This window comes from Myxocyprinus asiaticus, chromosome 2, assembly GCF_019703515.2.
Source record: "Myxocyprinus asiaticus isolate MX2 ecotype Aquarium Trade chromosome 2, UBuf_Myxa_2, whole genome shotgun sequence".
In the NCBI taxonomy this organism is placed as follows: Eukaryota; Metazoa; Chordata; class Actinopteri; order Cypriniformes; family Catostomidae; genus Myxocyprinus; species Myxocyprinus asiaticus.
Window position 1 is genome coordinate 26820952 of NC_059345.1, and position 23578 is coordinate 26844529.

Genomic DNA, 23578 nt, shown 5'->3' on the forward strand with positions numbered 1-23578 from the left:
AGGAACAATGATTCTCTAGAAAATATCTAAAAAGTATTTGAAATAAAATGTCTTATACACTGTTACATCATAAATAATTATGCAACATTTACAAACATTCCACCTCAAAGTCCAGTCATTATTTTTAAATATTGCTTTTCCCACCGGTGTTCATGAAATGAGCTCTGCCATACATCCCAGTGTAAAATTTAAAGAGATAATTTCCCCAAATATGAAAATTATCTACTCACCCTCATGCCATACCAGATGTTTATGACCTTCTTTCCTCTGCTGAACACAAACAAAGATTTTAGAAGGATATCTCAGTTATGCAGCTTCATACAACACAAGTCAAAAGGGTCCAAAGCTTTGAAGCTCCAAAAAGCACATAAAATCACCATAAATTAATTCATAAGTGGCTTAATTAATATCTTATTTTTTTTAATTAGACCATCTTTTTGGGTGAGAACAGACATAAATGTAACTCCTTTTTCACTAAAAATTTTGCAATTGCAGTATACAGGAGAGACCAGCAGGGAGACTGCTAATGTCAAGATAAAGGGTGCTGCCTTTAGATGCTTTTTGGAGCTTAAAGGTTTTGTACTGTGATGACTTGCATTCTATGGACTTACAGATCTGACAGATTCTTCTAATATCTTTGTTTGTGTTCAGCAGAACAAAGAAAGTTTTTTTTTCAGTTTGCAAGTGCACATAGGGACAAAGATCATACTTTTTGAAGAAATGCCCTCTGGTCTGATGAAACAAAAATGTAACTGTTTGGCCATAATGACCATCATTATATTTGGAGGAAAAAGGGTGAGGCTTGCAAGCTGAAGAACACCATCCCAACCACGAAGTATGGGGATGGCAGCATCATGTTGTGGGGGTGCTTTGCTGAAGGAGGGACTGGTGCACTTCACAAAATAGATGGCATCATGAGGATGGAAAATGATGTGGATATATTGAAGCAACATCTCAAGACATCAGCCAGGAAGTTAAAGCTCAGTCACAAATGGGTCTTCCAAACGGACAATGACCCCAAGCATACCTCCAAAGTTGTGGTAAAATGGCTTAAGGACAACAAAGTCAAGGTATTGGAGTGGCCATCACAAATCCCTGAACTCAATCCGATAGAAAATTTGTGGGCAGAACTGAAAAAGCGTGTGCGAGCAAGGAGGCCTACAAACCTGACTCAGTTATACCAGTTCTGTGTGGAGGAATGGGACAAAATTCCAGCAACTTATTGTGAGAAGCTTGTGGAAGGCTACTCAAAATGTTTGACCCAAGTTAAACAATTTAAAGGCAATGCTACCAAATACTAACAAAGTGTATGTAAACTTCTGACCCACTGGGAATGTGATGAAAGAAATAAAAGCTGAAATAAATAATTCTCTCTACTATTATTCTGATATTTTACATTCTTAAAATAAAGTAGTGATCCTAACTGACCTAAGACAGGGAATGTTTTCTACGATTAAATGTCAGGAATTGTGAAAAACTGAGTTTAAATGTATTTGGCTAAGGTGTATGTAAACTTCTGACTTCAACTGTAAGTATATTTTTCTTTTGAGTGTGAAAAAAAATAAAAATACATTTAGGCTCTGTTGCTTTGCTAGGGAGCTGAAGAACTCCCAAGGTTTTATGTGCCACTGTATGCCCAAGCTATGCGACCCCCATCTGTTTCCCTTGCATACAATATCCAAAGCCAAACAAATGCCCCATTCATCTCTGAACACTCTCCCAGCCAGCTGATACTCAATAATGAACCTCAAGGGGAATCAGGGGATCACAAGGCCCAAACTGGTTTCCAGACTGCACAGCCTGGATGGTCACTCCACATGAATAAAGCTCATTCTTTGTAGTAGCCTACTTTATAAGACTAACTTTGCAAAAGCAATTACCAAGTGTTGAGTATGTTCACAAGCTGAACTGGAGATAAAGAGGTAAATGTCCAGGAGCAAGATTGAGCATCCCTGCCCTACAGGGTTCATTTCCAGTGAACGAGGGGTACAGTTAGGGGATCAATGTCTTTCACAGACCTGTTTTGTCTTGTTGAAACAATCCATTACCAACTGTTGTATGATGAGCATAAGTGGGTGCAGGTCGCCACTTTACCATAAACAAGGTCAAGGATGTGTCCGAAAATGCACTAGTGGTCTTAATGAACCGTCCTGTTGGCTCAAAACAGCTGGAACGCTGCCTTATTTTATTACAAGACCATTAAATGGTCTTGCCATCTTGTGTTCACTGATGATAACAAGAGAACACCCCAACTCACTATCCATTCCTGCAATGTTGAGACAAAACTTACTTGACCACAATTCATATTTATGGAACAATTTCATGGAACACTACACTAATCAAAGATCATGAATGGAGTCTGCTGTATTTTATAGTGGCTTTATTTTCAGATGTAGTGGGACACTAGAAAGGTGGGGAGAAACATATTTTGGCATGTGAGTGTAGCATCTGGTTGGCATGAGCTGCACCTCACAAGTGGCATGTTACAAGTAACATCTACAGGCAAAGTAATAGCATGATTTTCTTAGATAATGGAGAAAATGTTGTTGGCATCATTCTTTATTTGTAATTTGGTTACTGGTCAGATGCATTAATGGTTTGACATTTTGTGGATCTTGAGCAGCTTTATCTCTGGCATATTATATTCTCCATCGAGAACAGCAGAAACAGAAAAACTCAAAGTGCTTTCTCATTTGTCATATTTACACAGTGAATTGAATGAAAAGCTAAGTTGCTGTACTGAATACATTAGATGTAACACCATCTCCTAAATTCTTATGTCTGAATTTGTGGCCTAATAATTAAAAAATACAATGTGATGTGCATTGAAAAAACCTAGGAAACAAATTCCTTGCAGAAACTGCTGCAGATTTACAGACCATATTTTCAAGTAAAGACTACACACAATTCTTGTTGGCTTTAATTAGAACTGCTCAAGTAAATACAGCAATACTCTGTTTCAAGTAAATTTTACTTTCTTTTTGTACATTTTACTCAAGCAATGTAGCACTGTATTAAGCTATGCTTTTAAAAGTGTATCTCAATCATGCTCCACATGACACACAGGGGCCTTCCACAGGAAAATTTAATGCATTCTTTGTAGTCTGTTAAATAACATCATCTTGCTTTAATGGTGATAGAAATAAGACCCAGTGACCTCAACACTTGGTGCATAAAACATGCTGACAGTAAAAATCAATAGATATTCTTTTGATCATGAACAGGTAATTTTGAGTAGAAATAGAACTTCAGACTTCACAAAACAAGAATTTACCAAACATAACAACAAAATTAACAATACAATTGGTGTAAATCAACTTGCAAGCTGTGAAACTATGCAAGCTCATTAATTATTTAAGCCCAGAGCATGCTGGGAACACCAGCTTCAAAAGTTAAGTAAATTTTACTTATTTTATTTACCTGTGAAATTTACTCAAATTAGCAAATAAATATGACAATATTCTCTCCTTTAGTATTCATACATGATGATGCACTGTAAAAAAAAAAAAAAAATCATAATATTTACTTATAAACTAGAGCATTAATTTGTACATGTTTGAACTGAATACAAATGTAGAATCTACTTAATATTTTCAAGTTCACACTCAAACTTATGCAATGTAGAAAGTACTTAATATTTTCTGCTATATTTTCTTCACCACAAAATCATTATTTCAGTTTGCAAAATATTGTAAATTGCACATTTTTACTTGCTACTGGTAAATGTAAAGTCCTATAGATTAGTTAAAAAAAAAAAAAAAAAAAAAAAAAAAAATCTACCAATATTTGGAAACAATAATTTGTGTCAAAACTAATTATGGCTTGATAATGTTTAAATCAGCCAAAGAGAAAGATCTGTGATGTAAGAAATGGCAAAGGTCTAAACTGATCAATGTCATATACATTTATTTATATTCTTCCAACATCACAATTATCACATTCATCATTTTTAAATGTTTTGAGTGTATAAAATCAATACACAGTTCTGATTTTTAGTAAAGAAAATCAGTTTTAACTGCTTCAATATGAGGTACTAGTCTGACTCCCCTCTTCTTGTAATATACAAGGATGGAGTACTTTTCACAAATGTTCATCTCCTCCATTTTACCCATTCTAAGCCACTATTGGTCCACAGATTACAGAGATTTGCATTTAAGGTAAGAAACATGCATAAAATTTCAACAGAACCCCTTTACTACATGCCCAAAATATACAATTTCTACAACTTAATTATGTAAAATAATATGAAAAAATAAAAAGGTCAGAGAGAAAAAAAAAATCAACACAAACAAAGCCCCCTAACTAAGGTAATCTAATCTTGCCCAATACAAGACATTAAGTTGTGCTAAAAGTGGTCAAGACAGCAATTCCTCTAGATGAATACTAACATACAATATCGAAATGTGAGTCAAAGAGGGTGACTTTGGTGTCATCACACATTTTTGTTCATACCCTCAAAGCATGCAAATAACATAATCAACCAAACATGCAGTACAGTGCTTCAAATGATACCACAAAACACCAAGAGACTGTGTAACCCAATATTATGTATCCAGCCCCCTCTGAATGGAAAGCACTCCAACCTCCCAAGAGATCAAATGTAATGGAAACGATTTGATATGGGAGGGCAGGCCAGAAAAGGCAAATGGGGGCTGGGCTGGATTCATTCACCAGGGCCTCCACATGGAGGGATCACCCCAAGGAAAGAACGGGGGAAGGGCTGATTGTCCCAGAGGCTGAGGGGAAGGAGACCTGGGTGGAGAGAGCTGTTCTCTGAGTATGGCGTAACTTCGCTCTCTAATGAGTTGGACTCTAGGAGAGTGGGAGGGAGAGGAGGGAGGAGTGTGCAGGTGGGACTGTAAGGAGGGCAGGCTTAGAGGGGAATGGGTAGGGGATACTGGAAGAGGACTGGAGGTGCCAACAGAACTCGTGCTACTGGCCTCAGTACTAATATTTGGCAAAGATTTCAGCAAATGGTTTAGCAGACATGTGCCAAGAGACGTGTCCATCCGAGGGCAGCTCAGGAGCAAGTTATGCACCTCGTGCATGTACTGAATATAACCACTACTGTATCTTTGTCGAGACTCAAACCCAGTGCCTGGTCCGTGACTACCTGAAAATCAAAGCAAAATGATACATGTATAAGAAGGGGTCTGATTTCTTTTAAACAAGTGAGCATTTGGTCAATCATGAATTCCCCCAAGAGATCAGTAGGGACTGTCCATCTATACATTTGAAATAATACTGAGCAGTGTTGGCTATAATCTAATTGCTTTCAAAAGAAAACAAAGTAACACATTACATTTTAAATTCCTGTAATAAGATTACAGTTACTGACTTTCAATTATGTTATTATTAAGTCATTATAAGAGATAAATGTGTGGTGCTGAATAGGGGTGTGCAGCGGAGACATTATCTGTATTTGTATCTGTATCTTTTCATATGACAAAATTAACTGTATCTGTCTCTGTATTCGGATAGAACCGGGTGTGGGCGGGGCTTAAACAGGAAGTGTGTCAAAACTAAATGAAACACCCATTTTTAAGTATTACTCTTACATTTATAGTTTCTATTAATAAAATATGCCTTGTATATGCCTTTTCATAATAATAGCCTAATAATAATAATAATATACAATTATTATTTAAAAAATATTTTTTTATTATAATTATTTTTTTTTTCTTACCAGATGATGCTGAATTTGTAGGCAACATTAACTGTGGAATATGTTGTTAACTTTGGTTTCTCCTGGTATTTCAGATATTAATATCTGCATGAAACAGAATTTTCGTTTGTCAGTGCATGTATAACATTATTCTGGAGGCAGGAGTTGTCAAGCAAAATGTGAAATGTCAAGCACACATTTTTGCAGTGGATAATAAATACAATTTCAAACCTTTAAAGAAATTAAAATAAAATCAATATAGCCTACAAATACATGAAAGTCCCATAAGTCTATCAGGAATTTTAACGATAGGACACCATTATTTAGTTAAATAATAATAATAATAATAATAATAATGTTAAATTTATATAGCACCTTACCAGATTTCAAGAACACATAACATTTTCAAATTTAGTACAGTTTAAAGAAGAAGAAGAAGAAGAAAAACATGTTTCAGATTCTTCGTTTTACATAAGGAGGAATATTCCTAATAGATGAATACTCTATGGAGCATTTAAACCTTTATGGAGCATTTTAACTTTTTTGCGGAATAAAGTCATAACCAGTAAATAACCTTAATCGCTGATGTGAATATAAATGTGGTCAACTTTAAGAGATGGCTAGACGAGCTCCGACGTGAAATCATCACTTCAGGTCAGGAACTTAACATCGCGCTCAGGTTTAGGCTATAAATAAATACATAGGAATCACATATGAATCCCATACATTACATTAGACATTTCAAGAAGTGGAAAGTGGAAATTATGTCGTATCTTAGTTAATGTTACACTTGACAAGCTCCAGACGTGCACAATTAACATAGATCACAAACGGAGTATAGAACGCGGCCATCCGATCTGAAATCACACCGTGCGCATTTTCATTCATAAGGTTTACACTGTAGAAATATTGGCTGCACAGATTCATAAATTAGTTGTATTTTGTATATGTTTATTTAAAATGTCACTTTATCCTTGTGCTTTTTGGATAATCAGTCAAACGAATATTTTTAATATTATTCGGATGAATCTGTTATTCGTTTTGAAGTCATTAGTAATGTGATAACTGCTCCATACAGTAATCAGAATAATAATCTGATTACAATTTTAGATAAACACTTAGTAATTTGTAATGGATAAATTTTTTCAAGTAACTTTCCCAAAACTGATACTAAGATAATGTTTTAAAAAAGAAATGTTATGGACATTGAATCTTTGAGCTAAATTATATTTAACACAGAAAGACTAACCTTGTCCATTGCCTTTTTGAAGGTTTTCCATGTGCTGAACTGTTATCTCAAGAACATCAGCCTTCTCCACTTTAGATTGCTGTGGGACAGGTCAGGAAAATTAAATTCAGTTCATATAAATATAGACAAAAATAACTTCATATTGGTACAAAGAGATAAATAATGTTAATATTTTGTTGTTGTGTATTTAGCTTGTTTAACTTACATCCAAATTGTAGACATCCACCATAATGCCCTTAAGTTGCTCAAGGCTTGAGTTTATCTGCTCTCTGCGTTTCTTCTCTATCAAGGGTTTGCGCAGCTAAAATGAAAAACATGTCAGTTTTGTGTGTGGGCTCAAATATTAAATATTCATTAAACATCCATAAGGGGTTAATTATTGTGATAATTTGCCCAAAAATGAAAGTTCTCTCATCATTTATTTACCCTCATGCCATCCCAGATGTGTATGACTTCTTTCCTCTGCTGAACACAAACGATGATTTTTAGAAGAATTTCTCAGCTCTGTAGGTCTATACAATGCAAGTGAATGGTGACCAGACCTTTGAAGCTCCAAAAATCACATAAAGGCACAAATCACAAAATGGTTTAATCCATATCTTCAGAAATTATATGATAAGTGTGGGTCCTTTTTTTTTTTTTACTATTAATCTCCCCTTTCATTTTCACATTCTTCTTTTGTTTTTGGTGATTCGCATTCTTTGTGCATACCGCCACCTACGGGGCAGGGAGGAGAATTTTGAGAAAAAAGGATCTGTTTCTCACCCACACCTATATTATCACTTCTGAAGATATAGATGTAACCACTGGAGTCTTATGGATTACTTTTATGCAGCCTTTATGTGCTTTTTGGAACTTCAAAGTTTTGGTCACCATTCACTTGCATTGTATGGACCTACAGAGCTGAAAGGTTCTTCTAAAAATGTTTTAGCACAGTGAGGATGCACCTGTGGATAGCTAAAAGAGTGAATGTTTAATTAAGTCTACCGATGTGCCACATTGGTTTTGTTCCTTATCCTGGCATAAAGACATATTATTGGAGTGGTGCATTCTGAACATTTAATTATACTTCATGCAAAGATATTTGTAATATGCAACCAAAACAAGAATGGGCTGTCTGCTAACCTAACAAAGACAGAGGACGGTATGGTTGGAGGATGGTAACAAGGAACAATAGCAAAGAAATCTTAGTTTTAAAGTGTATTCACAGCGGGAAAATTACCATTATCTACTAGTTTCCCACCCCTTCCTCCATTACACGCTACCCCATCCCCTCTACCCCCTTCACCATTGTGCTTTACACCTTCGGGACGGGCACACTCCACTGTAGCACGCCAAGATCTCTTTTTCTGCTGTTGTCCTGTCATAATGACCCTGCAGTCAACTGAAGAATAGACAGGGTGCCAAATCCCTAATGGCCATTTTAGACTCTTAAGCAGCCCAGAAAATTCTTATATCGACTATTTGCAATTACCATTGAAAGACTGTTTTCTTAATAATACTGACAATAAAAAAAATAATAATAATAATTAATTAATTATAACTTATTAACTCCGATGGAGGGGTCGCTGCCGGCTGCCGAGAGTCGGAGGAACCACTGTCGTCCACCGAGAAAGGGGAGGTGCCATTCCGTCCGCCAGGGGTCAGAGGACTCGCTGCTGTCCACCAAGGGAGGAGTGAGCTGTCGTCCACCAGAGGTTGAAGGAGTGGCTGAGGACCAGGCAACGGCGTGTCCAGGGACCGGCAAGCCAGTTTTCTCTCTCCTCTCTCCTTCTCTCTGTCACTTCGCCTCGCTTTTTCCCTCTCCCCTTTCCCTCCCCTCGTCTCTCCCAGGGCTTCAGAAAGGCTGAGTTGGGTGATGAAGGAGTGTGACGAGGAGGAGTCCGAGGCCAGGCTGTGAGTTGGACTAATCAGCCGGGAGGGGGATAAAGACGAGCTGGAGGCGCCAGTTCGAGAGATTGACACATGCGGCCGCTGTGTGTGTGTGTTTGTGTGTGTCTATGTGTTTGTGTTTACATTGATTCAAGTTCTTTTATGTTATTAAAAGCTACGTTTAATGTTCAGCCGGTTCCCGTCTCCTCCTTGCCCACCTTACCACATTACATTGGTGCCGAAATCCAGGAAGGAGGAGGGATTTGTTGTCGCAGAGTCCTTGCTGCTGCCGTCCGCCAGGGGAGGAGGAACCACTGCCATCTGCCAGGAAGGAGAGGAGCTGTTCCATCTACCAGGAGTCGGAGGGCTCGCTGCTGTCCACCCGGGAAGGAGTTGCTGTTGTCCGCCAGAGGGCGGAAGAGTGGCTAAGGACCATGTGACGGTGTGTCCGGGGACGGCGAGCAAGTTTTTCTCTCACTCTCCTCTCTCTTTCTCTCGCTCTCTCTCTCTCTCTCTCTGTGTGTCCCTCCCGCTTGCCCTTTCCCTCTCCCCTCTCCCCTCTCCCTCCCCTCGTCTCTCCCCAGGTTCCCAGGAGGTGGGGTGGACCATCGGCTGGAAGATCGGCAGGAAGGGCAGCATCTCCCCTCCAGAGATGGAGTTCAGTTCAGTTACGTCATTAAAGTTATGTTGACTGTTCTTCCGGTTCCCATCTCCCCTTTCCCATCCTGAACCTGTTACAGATATTTTAATCTAGAAATATAGAGAATTTATTAATTTCATGCATGCTATGTGGTCTTCTGTCCTACATAACACAAGTAAAAGTGGCCATTTTGAGCAAAAAACAAAACAAAAAAACACTCTGTCACATACAACCCTGTCACATATTTCACTGTCAACCTGTGACAGGGGTTGAGTTATTCACTAGATTTATGAATATTGTAACAAAAATATGGGATAGTCAATATATTTTACATTACAAATTCTATGTATTTACTTGAATGAACCACAAAGTGTTAAAGATATGTGGCTGCAAGTAGCATAGTGGTGAGAGAGTTGTGACTGGGTTGAGACGAGAGTGACAATACTGGATAATTAAAATGGGAACACAAATTTAAAATCAATGTAGTGTTTGCTGTGCACAGCCTGACATGTTAAGGGCTAACACAAAAAGTTGTGGTTTTCATTAAAAATCTGAATTCAAAACATTTTTAACCAAAATAATTAAACCACACACACACAATTCGCCTATTTGTAGCTTCATCACATAAAAAAAAGAGAAAACTGTCATAAATGTTATATTTTTAGTCATTTAATTGGTATGAGGGATACATTAAGAGTAGGTACATGTTTATTTCATAACCAGTATTGTGAACAATAATTGTAAAACCACTTCCATTATGTGCGTGATGGGGTTGAAAACAAAAGGTGTCCAAATCAGAAAAAAGAAAACACATAGAAAATGATAAAAGGGCTTTGCTTTGATGCATTTACATTTGGCAGACGCTTTTATCCAAAGTTACTTACAGTGCCCTGATTACAGGGACAATCCTCCCTGGAGCAACCTGGAGTTAAGTGCCTTGCTCAAGGACACAATGGTGGTGGCTGTGGGGATTGAACCAACAATCTTTTGCTTACTAGTTCAGTGCTTTAGTCCACTACACCACCACCACTCCCATGATGCCTGGGGTGGGGAAATATAATCTGTCTGAGGTTTAATATGTGCCTACTGTTGAGAACTATTCAGACAATTAATCAAATGTAGTTAAAAATAAAAACAATTCAGAGTTGAAATATTACCGAATCCCAAGAATGACCCTCGTTACAGTTCGAGGATCCTTTCCTTTTTTGTGAAATAATTTATACTTTCTTAAAAAGAAAACAATAAAAAATTATGATGTGAAATAAACAGTTATAGCATATAACTAGAATGACCATTTAATGCTGATCAATGCTTTTAGTCCAATATGCAATTATTTAAATTCCAAGCAGAATAATGGAGAGTTTTGATGTCATACAAGCTTACAAGTAATAAAGTATTGTAATACTGTAATAAGAATTTTCAGCAGTCATACACTGGACAGTTCAACATGTAAACAATTACTTGGTGTTAGTTGTTTGTTAAATGGACAGAAATACTTAATGAATCAACCTGATTGTTACAAATAATCCCCAACGGGACAACAACAACAAAACTAAATGAACAGGAAGTACACACCATTAGTGATTTAGATTTTAGATTTAGTTCTGGTATGACATAGTGCAATAACATTAAAGTGCAAGATATTAATGCATTAGCTCATAATACTTATCAGAATGTCCCACCTCCTGAATGTGTTCGAAACACACAGTTGAAGTCAGAAGTTTACATACACCTTAGCCAAATATATTCAAACTCAGTTTTTCACAATTCCTGACATTTAATCGTAGAAAACATTCCCTGTCTTAGGTCAGTTAGGATCACTACTTTATTTTATGAATGTGAAATATTGTGATGCCATGCAAGGTTCGGACGTGTGAACGGCGAGCTCTGCGCACTTTGCCAATTTTAATACTTTTTATGTCATAAACCGGTGAGAATCAATACACCCTGATCCTCAACTGTTCTAGGAAGACAATATGTCAAAGAATTCAAAATCCTTGGGCTCTGGAGACATTAAAAGACACTTACGTGCTCAAGCTGATGCCCCACCCTTGGAGGCCCCAAGCGATTTGGCCGGAGAAGTGAAGGAAATTCGGCAAGAATTGTTAAACATGTCGGCAATGCTGATGAAGGTCATTGCTGACTTGGAGGATCTTGCTGTAATACGTCGTTCGATCACTGCCATGGAGACGAAATTTACTGAGGTGGTTACAAGAGTGGGGGATGTCGAGAAACGGATCAAATATCTGGAGTCATCGGAGAGGGAATTAGCTGCTAATCCGCTAGCGACCATGGTGGATTTAGAGCATGTCTGGGAGAAGTTGGAGGACTTGGAGAATCGTAACCGGCGGAATTACCCATTCCGGTTAAACGACAAGTTAAAAATGTAAATACAATTTGATTTAATCACAATCATTTATGCAATGACAATTATATTTTCATCTTCACTAATGAATGTCACGGATCCTCCGGACTCCCTCCCTCACTCCACACAGCGCTCACTCTCACTTGAGTTGATTTCACGCACCTGCATTTCACCAGTACTCTAATCATGGACTGCATAAAAACCCCGCTCTCACACTCAGTCATTTGTTTGTTCTCTTCTATGTACATCCTAAAATACGGACTCCCTAGCTACTTCTATACTTACCAGTTTGTTTACCTAACTTGTTATTTGTTCCCGCATCGTCTGAGTTTGGTGTATGTTTCGTCCTCCGTGTATTCCTCCAGTGATTTGACTCTCCCATTGTTTGTCACGATTCCTACAAAGACCAAAAGACTGTTGTGAGTTTTCTGATCATCTGTACTTTGTTAATTACCCTGTTTGGAGTTTACTCACCTACTGTTCGTGTCACACCTGTTTGGATTACCTCACCTGTTTGTTTCACCTCTCATCCCTTTCCTTGTCAAACCCTGCGATTGAGTCTATCCCTCTGCCTCTGGGAGTTCTTACCGTGACAAAGTCTTCAGAAATGATTTTCAAGCCAGTAAATGAATTAACAATAAAACCAAATTTAAACAAAGTACAGTTTTAACCATTGAAATTAACCTGTTTAATTTGTTAATTAGATTCAAGTTAAGCATAGGCTGTATGTGTCAGGTCAAAAGGATGTGGTAAAGAAGGGGAAGTGTGTGGAAACATGCCTGGCAGGAAAAGGGTTTTGGTGGCTTGAGAACGATTTAAAAAAGAAAATGCATTTAATAAATTGTTCTGACTTAAGCAATCAGCGTTAAACCATTCTCTGGAAAAACAAATAACATTATTTTGCATTTATAAAAATTGCAGTTAATTTTGTCATACAGATATTTACAAATTATTTAATATTACAATTTGAAAATAACATCAAAACCGAGCTATTTTCAAACAACTTAAAAAAAAAAGCCTAACTTCTATAAGAAATTGAAATGAATTTAGTGTTTTTAAAGCAACAACATTCTTTTACATGTCTTAATTGCAGTTGATTTTCGAGGAGGTATGCAATACCTTAATTGACCCCCCTTTTAATGCCCCTATGTGTTGCATACATTGCATATATGTTTTTTGTGCCTCAGGTTGCAAATATTAACATTTGAAAAACAACACTTCCAAAAACCACTACTGCAAACTTAAAGGATATTAATCATTAAAGGGATAGTTCCTTGTTTACTCACCCCTGTATTGTTATAACCCCATATTACTTTTTCTTAACACAAAGGGAGAAATTGTGAAAATATGTTGTGCTCAGTGATGTCATACAATGGCAATTTATGGTGACCACCTCTTCAAGCTTCAAAAGGACAAAAAAGTATAACTCAGAATTCTAATACATTTTTGTATGGGACTCATGCCATGTTCTGAAGGAATTCAATAAATATTGGTGATAAACCGAAATCTAATGTATCATTAAGTGAAACTCTTGACTTACCATTGCTCTCCTGTGCGTGTTCATGAGAGTGCACGAGAGTAGCAGTTACAGTACGCTTTACCCACTCGCAAGAAGAGGCATTCAAGCGAAAACTTATTTTTTTAATGGTTTTTTAAATGTAAAAACAGGTCTGCCACAGAGATAGTAACAATAGAACACAACACAGCTGCAAACAAATCAAAGAACAGAACTTAAAAAAAAAAACATGTCTGAAGAGTTTGAATTTGAAGAGGAGATGCATTTTAATGCCCAGCCTTATTTTTTTGAACCAGAGTCCTCAGTCAAATGGAGAGATAAAGAAGGCTTCAACATTAAACTTATATATATATATATATATATATATATATATATATATATATATATATATATATATATATATTATTTTTTTTATTTTATTTTTTTTAATGATTTGATGTACATTTCTAACATTATTTTTTTGTGTTAAATTACCCCAGCATATATAAAAAAAACAACAACAACTGCTGTTATGAGGTTTCAAATACAGCTGCTGAGGCAGTTAAAGTAAATTTGACATCTTTCTCTTTCTCTGTCATCTTTTGACTGTAATTTATGTCTCTCTTTAGACAGTTGTGGAAACTTAATAGCGGATTTTGTCTTTTACTAATGCAGCAACTGCGAACACAAATATAATAGTTGCTATGGTACCTGTATGGAAGAATACCCCACTATAGGGGCGGCACTAAGATGCAATCTTTGGGTATGCCATGGAAGCAAATGTTCCGGGGGTTGTCAGAAGATTCTGTGAGGGGTGTCCATATTAGATCCCACCATGCCCCCTACAGTTTACCTCTGCATTCCAAACTGGGAAATGTGAAAAGGGTCTAAGCTTACAAGCTTATGTAGTGAGGGGGGCTGGAGTGCGGTTGTTCCCTTCGGAGCAGTGACTGTTCATTCGCCATATTTTACGTACAGCTTCTACATCTATTTTCCTGCGGAAAGTCTCTGTGGTGAAGTAGTAGGCAAGGGGGTCCAGCATTGCATTCAGGCAAGCTATCATGAGGCTGTACTGGTAAGCCGGTACTAGTGAGCATTGCAGAATAGAATCTGTATAAGTATACAGCAACACTAGCATAAAATGATATGGCAGAAAACAGAACAGAAAGATCGCCAAGTTAGTCGTTATCATCCTCTTGATCCTGCCGCTGTCTACTAGCTCACTAGTCTGGGCAGCAGTGCTTTTACTTAAAGCCCGGAGGAGCCCCCATGAGCTGAGAATCATAACAGTTAATGGGATCCCAAATCCAACAATTAGTGTGGAAATGAGAGCAGCTGGTTGAGTGGCATATTTAGGAAATCTATTAAAACAGTGCTCTGTATTGGAAGAGCTGTTGATGTGAGTAATGGGCTGATTTTTGAAGTAGATTGGCAAGCTTGTTCCTAAAGTTAGGAGCCAGATCCCCAGACAAACACACCATGCTTTCTTGCGACCCTCACGAACTCGAGAAGACAGTGGGAAGCAGACTGCTATGCAGCGGTCAAAGCTAATACATGTGAGGAGGAAGATGCTTCCATACATGTTAGTTAACAGTATTAGACCAGTAAACTCACAGATTTTCTGTGGCAGTCCCCTAAAACCCCCATGGTAATAGATCCGCACAGGAAGGGTACAAACCAGAAGAAGGTCTGCAAAGGCTAGGTGGATCATGTAGACAGTGGTATGCAACCGTAATTTAGAGTTCCGTAAAAAAATTACAAGTGCAGTGAGGTTGAGAGCTAATCCAGCAACAAAGACCAACGAGTACACAGTGACAAAAACCACATCCACTTGGCCTTGTGTTGTATTCTGAGAAGTACAATCTGACATTGCTGCTTTAAGGATGTATCTCCTTGACTAGTCTGTAATGACCTGTAATAACAGAGAAACAGATGGTTGTGTTATGAATGTTAGCAAAAATATTTGTGCTTAAAAAAGGCAAAAGTACATTTCAAATGTAAGTGATCTTTCTTACAATTATGTGCAAAGGTTTAGTGTAGTGTAGGTTGTGTCAGGTCTGAGAGCAACATTTTCTGCTACTTCTCACAGAGTTTAGAAACCGATATATGGTGAGCAGATGTACATCTACAGTTAAAGTGGCAAGAATTTTCTCAGAAAGCGTACACATGCATCAAAGAGCTTGCCAGTCTGGTCATATTCCACCCACACTTTTATTCTTGTTATTGCAAAGAATTTTCTTTCTTACACAAGGGAAAATCTCTCAATTCAGCCCTCTGTTCTGAGGTTGTACACTTTGACACCCTTTTCATTGTACTTCATTCTCTCTGAACCTCTTTCAGTCACTCGCTGTGTTAAGTGCAATAGCACCAGATCTCTTTTCACCAATTCCTTCTCATTGTGCAATATTACTATGTGCTCTATTGTGACATCTATTAAAGCAATGCTTCTGTAAAATGTACGGCTGACCAGCTTGGACACTTATTCACAACAGATAAAACATCTTTAAAACTTTAAAACATTTTCATCTATTAACCCGATAAGAGACATGTCATCAATACTTCCTGAAACCATTTCAGCATCAGAACTTGTAAAAGTTTTCTGTAATTACAGTAGCTCCACTTTGTCAAATTCTTAAAATGTATTGATAAAGCATACAATTTTGTTTTATTTAGCTTTGCTACTTACAAATGGCTTTGGTTTGTTTAAAAATCTTGCATTGGGTTATGAATGCTTCTTGTTTTTTCGTGAAATGTAGTACAAATATTAGTACACCTACACGGAATACACTTGCATTTCATATTTAATATTCAGTATTTCAGATGTGTGCAATAATTAATTGTTCATCCAGACCCAGACCCAAGTTTTAATGAACAAGTGGTTCCTTAAAATAGCTAGTGCATTTCAGAAAGCTCAAAGCTTTGTCAAAATGATATTTAAAAAAAAAAAAAAATGATTATGTGGGTTATGTTGTTATTACACTCACCGTTGGGGTTTCTAGGAGAGGACAGTTCCTTCTGTTGGTCCTGATGCCAAAAAAAAAACAACAACAAAAAAAAAAAAAACAGCACTGCTCTTATGTTGCAGTCTCATCTCACCTCCTTTTCAGGAAGTGCATTTGTGGTAAGAGCCAGAGTTAACACCTCATCGTTTCTTTTTTCTAGTTCTCCTACACTATTTATAGTAACCATCTGAATTTTCCAGTTGTGTAAATCAAGTCAAATACTGTATACACATTAATGCAAAAAATACTGACACAGATCCACTACCACACTGTCCCTCAGTAATAGGTCACAAAAATAACTACTGAAGAGGAACATGCAATACAAGAGCCAAAACTGTAATAATCTCACACACACACACACAAAGGAAATCAGTAAAAAAAAATAAAAAATGCTATAACCAACAGCTAAAGCCTGAAATGTTTTTATCTGCAAAAGGGACCTGCAGTTATGTAATCTGTCCAAGAAATTACAAATTAGCAATGCAAATTGACAAAGCCTTAAATTATTAGCATGTTTAACATGTTTTGCACATACATTTAGATAATAGTCAAATAAAAGGCTACCTCATAAAAAGGATGATACTGCCCAATCCTTCCAGCAGCCTTTATTGCAATCAGCCCCCCACTCCCTGACACAACACTATGAAAGGGACAGGTCTAAGCAGAGAAGAGTTGCTTAACAGTGTTTTTTTTTTGCCACTTTTGATACTCTTGTACAGAAGTAATGCAGCAACAAATTTAAAGCAAAAACTACTTTATTTATGAAATGTAATAAATGTAATATAATACATTTATATAATCTAATTTTAATACATTTTGGTATGCAAATTTAAATACATTGATATTAACATATTAAACATAGTTTTCAGCATACAAGCACTAACATTAACACATTAAACTATCTTAAGGTACACAATTCTTGATATTTCACAACGTAAAATTTAAAAATATGCATGATTTTACAAACATTTATGTTTTAACACTCAGTTTTGACATATTTAAACAGAAATACATAATATTTCACATTAAAAGTTTTTCACATTTAATTGTGTTAAATTCCACATCAGCTGATGGTCACTAATCCGTAATGAGGAAAAGGAGAATGTGTAGGGTGTGGAAATAAATCTGGACCCTTTCTTCACTTTTATCTAGGGTGTTGTCATTTTTAAGTTTATGCCACCTATGGAATAAAAAACAACTTAGGCCCACTATATATGAGAACATTTAATAAAGCAGTGTGCTAAAACCATAAAACAACTACAAACAATATATTACTGTTGTTATTGCAAGACAGTTTTACTTTCAGAGGCAAAGACATTAAATGAGTAGTGAATCGGCCTATAGAAATCATGTTTATTTACCTCTTTGTTATTACATGTACCACAGATGCAGCCGAACAGGCCATTGAACATCTGGAATCCACAGAGAACTACTTCTAAAAAACCAGCCACCAGTAGGGCGCTAAACAGGCCAAGGTTAAACTCCACTACATATTGTGGCTCTTTGCAACTGTCCCAAATGTCAGAGTTTCCCAAGTAGCTTTCACTGCTGCAAGATTAAAAAGCAAAAAAAAAAAAAAAAAAAAAAAAACGTCTTCTAAGTTCAGTAGCATTTCACACAGCAATGTTGATGTACACCATTAAAATTGAACTACGTTTCAAACCTATTTTTGAAAGGTCTGCCCCAGACACCAAACTCATTCATGCAAACTGGCCCATCAACCAATCCAACAGCAGCTACAACGGCACTGTACAGCCCTCCAACCACTCCAATTGCAGCAAAGATAATGGACAGGAACATCTAATGGATAAAGTGAACACAAACAACAAAGGTGAACTACAGTAAAGGGTCACTACACAGAAGAATGTAAGAAAAGTATATCTGGTCATAACGACTTAATGATCTTGTTTATAACAAAGTTAAAATTAGGAATATGTCTTTTAAAGTAAGTTATTTAAAATATTAGCTATGACACTATTTTAACTATTTCAGCAGAACTCACCCCACAGCGGTTTGCACAACAGCCTTGCCTCCCTGTGCTGTGGATGTGTATCGCAGGGATCAACACCTTAAAGAGAAACATAGAAATGCAATGAATTTTAGAGCCCTGGAATAGTCATAATATTCCAGTGAATGGGTCCAAGAAATTGGACAACACTAGAAATGTCAATTGAAAACTCATCGAAAAAGGTTTGAGGACAATGAAATGAAATAAAGTATAATTTTCTTTAGCTGTCACTCACCAAGATGCCACCTCCAATGACGCCTCCCATGTATTTCACCTCATCCGTGAGACGGTAAAGTCCCTCTGTTTCCTGTTGGGCATAAATGCTTTTCAAATCAGGGAAGAACAGAAAAATGTTACAGATGATTGACAGCAGTGCCAGTGGATAGAGACTGATGCCAATACACTTGGAGCACTTTCCTGTACACATGATGTAATTATTAAGTTATAGTAAGGCAGTTGCAGACTTTGAAAGTGTAACCCTTTATAGGCTGCCAAAATTCTTCTTAAGTACTAAACTGAGGCAAGGGATGATTATAAATACTGAACGTCATCAGACAAACACACCTACAGGTCATCAGATCTGGTGCTGATGTCACATCTTTATCACATATTACAATAGTTGCCATAAAATAAGATCAGTACTTTGAAAACTGTGTTCTGAGCAAAGGAGACCGAAAGGCTGAGAGTCTGTCCTTACATGTTGCTTTTGACATCATCAATCAGTTATCCACATAAAAATCAATAGGCCTTAGGTGTTATTAAGCATCACTTTTTATTGCCTGAACATGAGCATTTCTACCCAAATGTGAATTTGCAAATTATAAAAAAGTATCAGATTAAGCACTACATGTTAGATAGCATGAGCTCTACTTACAATGATATAATGGAAGTGTTACAGTTTATCTTAATGTTCATAAATTAAACTCAGGCATTATCAAGGCAATTGTAAAACCGTAACAACAGTCTTTGGTTGTGGAAATCATAATTAACTTTATCTGCTGTTGTGCCTGAAGGTGTAGGCTTTTGTTTCTATCTCTATAGGACAGGGATGAACTCTGGACCTCTTTGCGCACTGATTTACAGATCCCACAAACTCTCTAATCAGAAAGTCTATAAACCAACTGTGGAAATTCTGACAAAGTTCATATTATTGGATCAAATGATTTTATTTCTAATTTAATGTGATGACAACGGAGATTACATCAAGCCAATTGGGTCACGGATCAAGGTACAAATAAGCTAATGTTTCTATTTGTTGGATAGAAACATGGTAAAGGCTAAATACAGGTGCATCTCAATAAATTAGAATGTCGTGGAAAAGTTCATTTATTTCAGTAATTCAACTCAAATTGTGAAACTCGTGTATTAAATAAATTCAATGCACACAGACTGAAGTAGTTTAAGTCTTTGGTTCTTTTAATTGTGATGATTTTGGCTCACATTTAACAAAAACCCACCAATTCACTATCTCAAAAAATTAGAATACATCATAAGACCAATAAAAAAAACATTTTTAGTGAATTGTTGGCCTTCTGGAAAGTATGTTCATTTACTGTATATGTACTCAATACTTGGTAGGGGCTCCTTTTGCTTTAATTACTGCCTCAATTTGGCGTGGCATGGAGGTGATCAGTTTGTGGCACTGCTGAGATGGTACGGAAGCCCAGGTTTCTTTAACAGTGGCCGTCAGCTCATCTGCATTATTTGGTCTCTTGTTTCTCATTTTCCTCTTGACAATACCCCATAGATTCTCTATGGGGTTCAGGTCTGGTGAGTTTACTGGCCAGTCAAGCACACCAACACCATGGTCATTTAACCAACTTTTGGTGCTTTTGGCAGTGTGGGCAGGTGCCAAATCCTGCTGGAAAATGAAATCAGCATCTTTAAAAAGCTGGTCAGCAGAAGGAAGCATGAATTGCTCCAAAATTTCTTGGTAAACGGGTGCAGTAACTTTAGTTTTCAAAAAACACAGTGGACCAACACCAGCAGATGACATTGCACCCCAAATCATCACAGACTGTGGAAACTTAACACTGGATTTCAAGCAACTTGGGCTATGAGCTTCTCCACCCTTCCTCCAGACTCTAGGACCTTGGTTTCCAAATGAAATACAAAACTTGCTCTCATCTGAAAAGAGGACTTTGGACCACTGGGCAACAGTCCAGTTCTTCTTCTCCTTAGCCCAGGTAAGACGCCTTTGACGTTGTCTGTGGTTCAGGAGTGGCTTAACAAGAGGAATACCACAACTGTAGCCAAATTCCTTGACATGTCTGTGTGTGGTGGCTCTTGATGCCTTGACCCCAGCCTCAGTCCATTCCTTGTGAAGTTCACCCAACTTCTTGAATCGATTTTGCTTGACAATCATAAGGCTGCGGTTCTCTCGGTTGGTTGTGCATCTTTTTCTTCCACACTTTTTCCTTCCACTCAACTTTCTGTTAACATGCTTGGATACAGCACTCTGTGAACAGCCAGCTTCTTTGGCAATGAATGTTTGTGGCTTACCCTCCTTGTGAAGGGTGTCAATGATTGTCTTCTGGACAACTGTCAGATCAGCAGTCTTCCCCATGATTGTGTAGCCTAGTGAACCAAACTGAGAGACCATTTTGAAGGCTCAGGAAACCTTTGCAGGTGTTTTGAGTTGATTAGCTGATTGGCATGTCACCATATTCAAATTTTTTGAGATAGTGAATTGGTGGGTTTTTGTTAAATGTGAGCTAAAATCATCACAATTAAAAGAACCAAAGACTTAAACTACTTCAGTCTGTGTGCACTGAATTTATTTAATACACGAGTTTCACAATTTGAGTTGAATTACTGAAATAAATGAACTTTTCCACGACATTCTAATTTATTGAGATGCACCTGTATTTTATTTCAATATAGCTGCTATATGGGATTGTGTAAAGGAAAATAATAATAATAATACACATTTCAAATAAATACTAAAATGTACTGTTAGTAAAAGTACTAACAGTCCTTAAGAATCTCATTCTTCATACAGGCTTAAATAAAATTATTAAATTAAAATAAACTAAGAAAATGAACTTCGTTGAATGAAATATACCCACAACACTCTTACATCAAAAAAAAAAGCTGGCATTTAATTAATGAAAAGTGTGTTGGGATCTCACAGACTGAGCACTCACTCTTTCACATCTTTTGGTTAACCACCGAGAGAAGCTTTCACCTTTACATTAAAGACCTTACCTAATCTTAACTTAAAGCATGAATGAAGATAAACCTTGTACAAACCTTGTACAGTATAAGAAATGAGATCAACTTTTGGATCTGGAATACATGAAGAGTGTGTTACCACTTAGATTCCTACTGCAATCAAAGCCATTGTTTTAAGCTTGTTTTGTAATTACACATGTAACCATACATAAATGTATGAATTTCGATGTATGAATAAATGTATTGTAAAATTTCACTAAACATAAGAGCAAGTACTTCAATTATTCTTGACAATACTTGAGTGGAATCAGTGTATTCTTCTAAAAAAAAATAGGTTAAAAATTAATTTCAGAAGCTGAAAAACATTATTTATCTACATTATAGGTTTGGGCTGAGGAGAACAAGAACAGCAGTACAATTCACATTTGATTTAATGACGTGAAAGCGGTAAATATACGAGTTATGGTTTTAGTATGAAGCAATGAGTGAAAGACCATGTAGCAAGACATGTAAATGTAACTGGTCTTTGCAACACTATTCACTATTTCATTGCAACACTATTCAACCATTTATAACACAACTGCTAACAGCCCAAAAGAGTACAGGCTTACATACTACAAGTTACTCCAGTAGCGGATTTAGGCATGGGCGACATGTGCAGTTGCCCAGGGCGGCATCTTGCGGGGAGACCCCTCGGTCAACAACTTTGGGGGCGTGTTGAAGCAGGTATCGCCCAAGGCACCATACAAGCTACAACCGCCACTGGGTTACACACATTGACAATACAGTAACATTTTTATTATGATAGCTGTATTTAATTGTGGCCTATTATGGCAGTACAGCTGTATTTACTACAGTAGAGTTCAAAACAGTAGCCAGTTGTTTTTTTCTGAACAGAAGCATTGATATTTTCTTACCTGTATAAACAAATAAAATGGCACACATAAAATGTCAAACCAAAGATTCTTTACTGTGCATTTTTGGTGAGACAATCTTGACCTTACTTTGGTGGGTACTGGTTTGAGTGAGTCACAACATCTGACATCACTTAGATCTACTATAATAATCTTGTGTCTCATGACTCTGTTGTTCTAAATCTGATAAAGCTTGAAATTATTTAAAATTGCCAGTGGGTCAGTAGTACACTGAGCAGTCAAAATAGGTAGGTATACCTGAAAAACTGACATTAGGGTTTAAAGCCAAACATTCATGTATGGCTTCAGTACATTTCATACCTAGATTAGAGCAATCTGGTCCTCAGAGTTTCACTGTAATTAGATTGGTTTGAAAAAGCCAACCTACTGTTCTACTATTTAAGTTTATTAGGGCCCAAGCACTGTAAGTGCGGAGGCCCTATTGTTTTCCTAAGGATAACTGTTAACATTTTTCTTTTCAAGGTTTCAGGGGCTTTTGGGTTCCTTAACATGCTCAAAAACTCCTGAAAATTGCACACACATCAGAATCGTCGGCCATTAGAGCTTGGCAAAAGTTCACATGGGGGTCAAGGGGGGCTCTCTGCCGGCCCCTTGAAAATTAGATTTTTGGGAGGCTCTGTAGCACACGCCTTCACCAAAATTTGTACACATATAGATCTCATCAAGCTGGACAACTTTCACCCTCATATTCATAGGCTCTGCCCAACTGGAAGTCTGCCATTTTACATTGTTTGAAAATCGCATGCTCTGGAATTTGAAATACTCCTCCTAGGGGATTTATGTGACAGGCACCAAACGTGAGCAACGTCATGCGAAGACACTGAAGATGCTAAATTGCGAACAGATTTTTGATATTTCAAACGGTGTTGCCATGGTGAGGCAATAAATTAATGGCGAAAAATGAAAAAAAGGAAGTGCTCATATCTTCGGCGTGCATTGTGTGATTTAGATCAAAATTTATGTTTGGTATTGGGGCTGATCACATGGATATGACTATTGTGGGGCACGGTCATAGTGCCACCAACTGGCAGCAGGAAGTGTGGCACTTTTTACAGACTTTGGAATAGCACTCTTATTTTTATCTGAACTGCTTCAAATTTTTTTATAATAATGTCAAGACAGTACAGATTTAAAATTATGAAGGGATTTTCTATATCTTAACTACTGTTGCCA

At 37.1% G+C, this 23578-nt stretch overlaps 2 protein-coding genes and 1 long non-coding RNA gene across 4 annotated transcripts; all 3 read right to left on the reverse strand.

Moving 5' to 3' along the window:
* Positions 1 to 3867: 3867 nt before the first annotated feature.
* On the reverse strand, positions 3868 to 7432 carry LOC127411492 (uncharacterized). Of its 2 annotated transcripts, XR_007892292.1 has the most exons (5): positions 7341 to 7432; positions 7120 to 7215; positions 6915 to 6993; positions 5687 to 5770; positions 3868 to 5113 (listed from the first exon to the last, which is right to left on the reverse strand). It is a non-coding gene; the product is annotated as an uncharacterized LOC127411492 (long non-coding RNA). The 2 variants fall into 2 exon arrangements; XR_007892291.1 differs by having other exon boundaries at positions 7120 to 7369.
* A 6464-nt stretch (positions 7433 to 13896) lies between these two features.
* Positions 13897 to 16315, reverse strand: LOC127411576 (lysophosphatidic acid receptor 6-like). Its single transcript, XM_051647271.1, has 2 exons — positions 16271 to 16315; positions 13897 to 15198 (listed from the first exon to the last, which is right to left on the reverse strand). The coding sequence occupies exon 2, from the start codon at positions 15154 to 15156 to the stop codon at positions 14188 to 14190; it is 969 nt and encodes a 322-aa protein (XP_051503231.1). The 5' UTR covers positions 15157 to 15198; positions 16271 to 16315; the 3' UTR covers positions 13897 to 14187.
* A 907-nt stretch (positions 16316 to 17222) lies between these two features.
* On the reverse strand, positions 17223 to 18746 carry tm4sf21b (transmembrane 4 L six family member 21b). Its single transcript, XM_051647128.1, has 5 exons — positions 18532 to 18746; positions 18291 to 18356; positions 17952 to 18088; positions 17650 to 17836; positions 17223 to 17468 (listed from the first exon to the last, which is right to left on the reverse strand). The coding sequence occupies exons 1-5, from the start codon at positions 18721 to 18723 to the stop codon at positions 17460 to 17462; spliced, it is 591 nt and encodes a 196-aa protein (XP_051503088.1). The 5' UTR covers positions 18724 to 18746; the 3' UTR covers positions 17223 to 17459.
* Between the last annotated feature and the right edge of the window lie 4832 nt (positions 18747 to 23578).

Bases quoted from the DNA above. Each gene is read 5' to 3' on its own strand.
- LOC127411576 (XM_051647271.1), bottom strand. From the start codon at position 15,156: ATGTCAGATTGTACTTCTCAGAATACAACACAAGGCCAAGTGGATGTG.
- tm4sf21b (XM_051647128.1), bottom strand. From the start codon at position 18,723: ATGTGTACAGGAAAGTGCTCCAAGTGTATTGGCATCAGTCTCTATCCA. The intron at 18,357-18,531 runs GTGAGTGACAGC...TTTCTCTTTAAG, and splicing joins TCATTGGAGGTGGCATCTTG to GTGTTGATCCCTGCGATACA. The intron at 18,089-18,290 runs GTGAGTTCTGCT...TTTATCCATTAG, and splicing joins GTTGTGCAAACCGCTGTGGG to ATGTTCCTGTCCATTATCTT.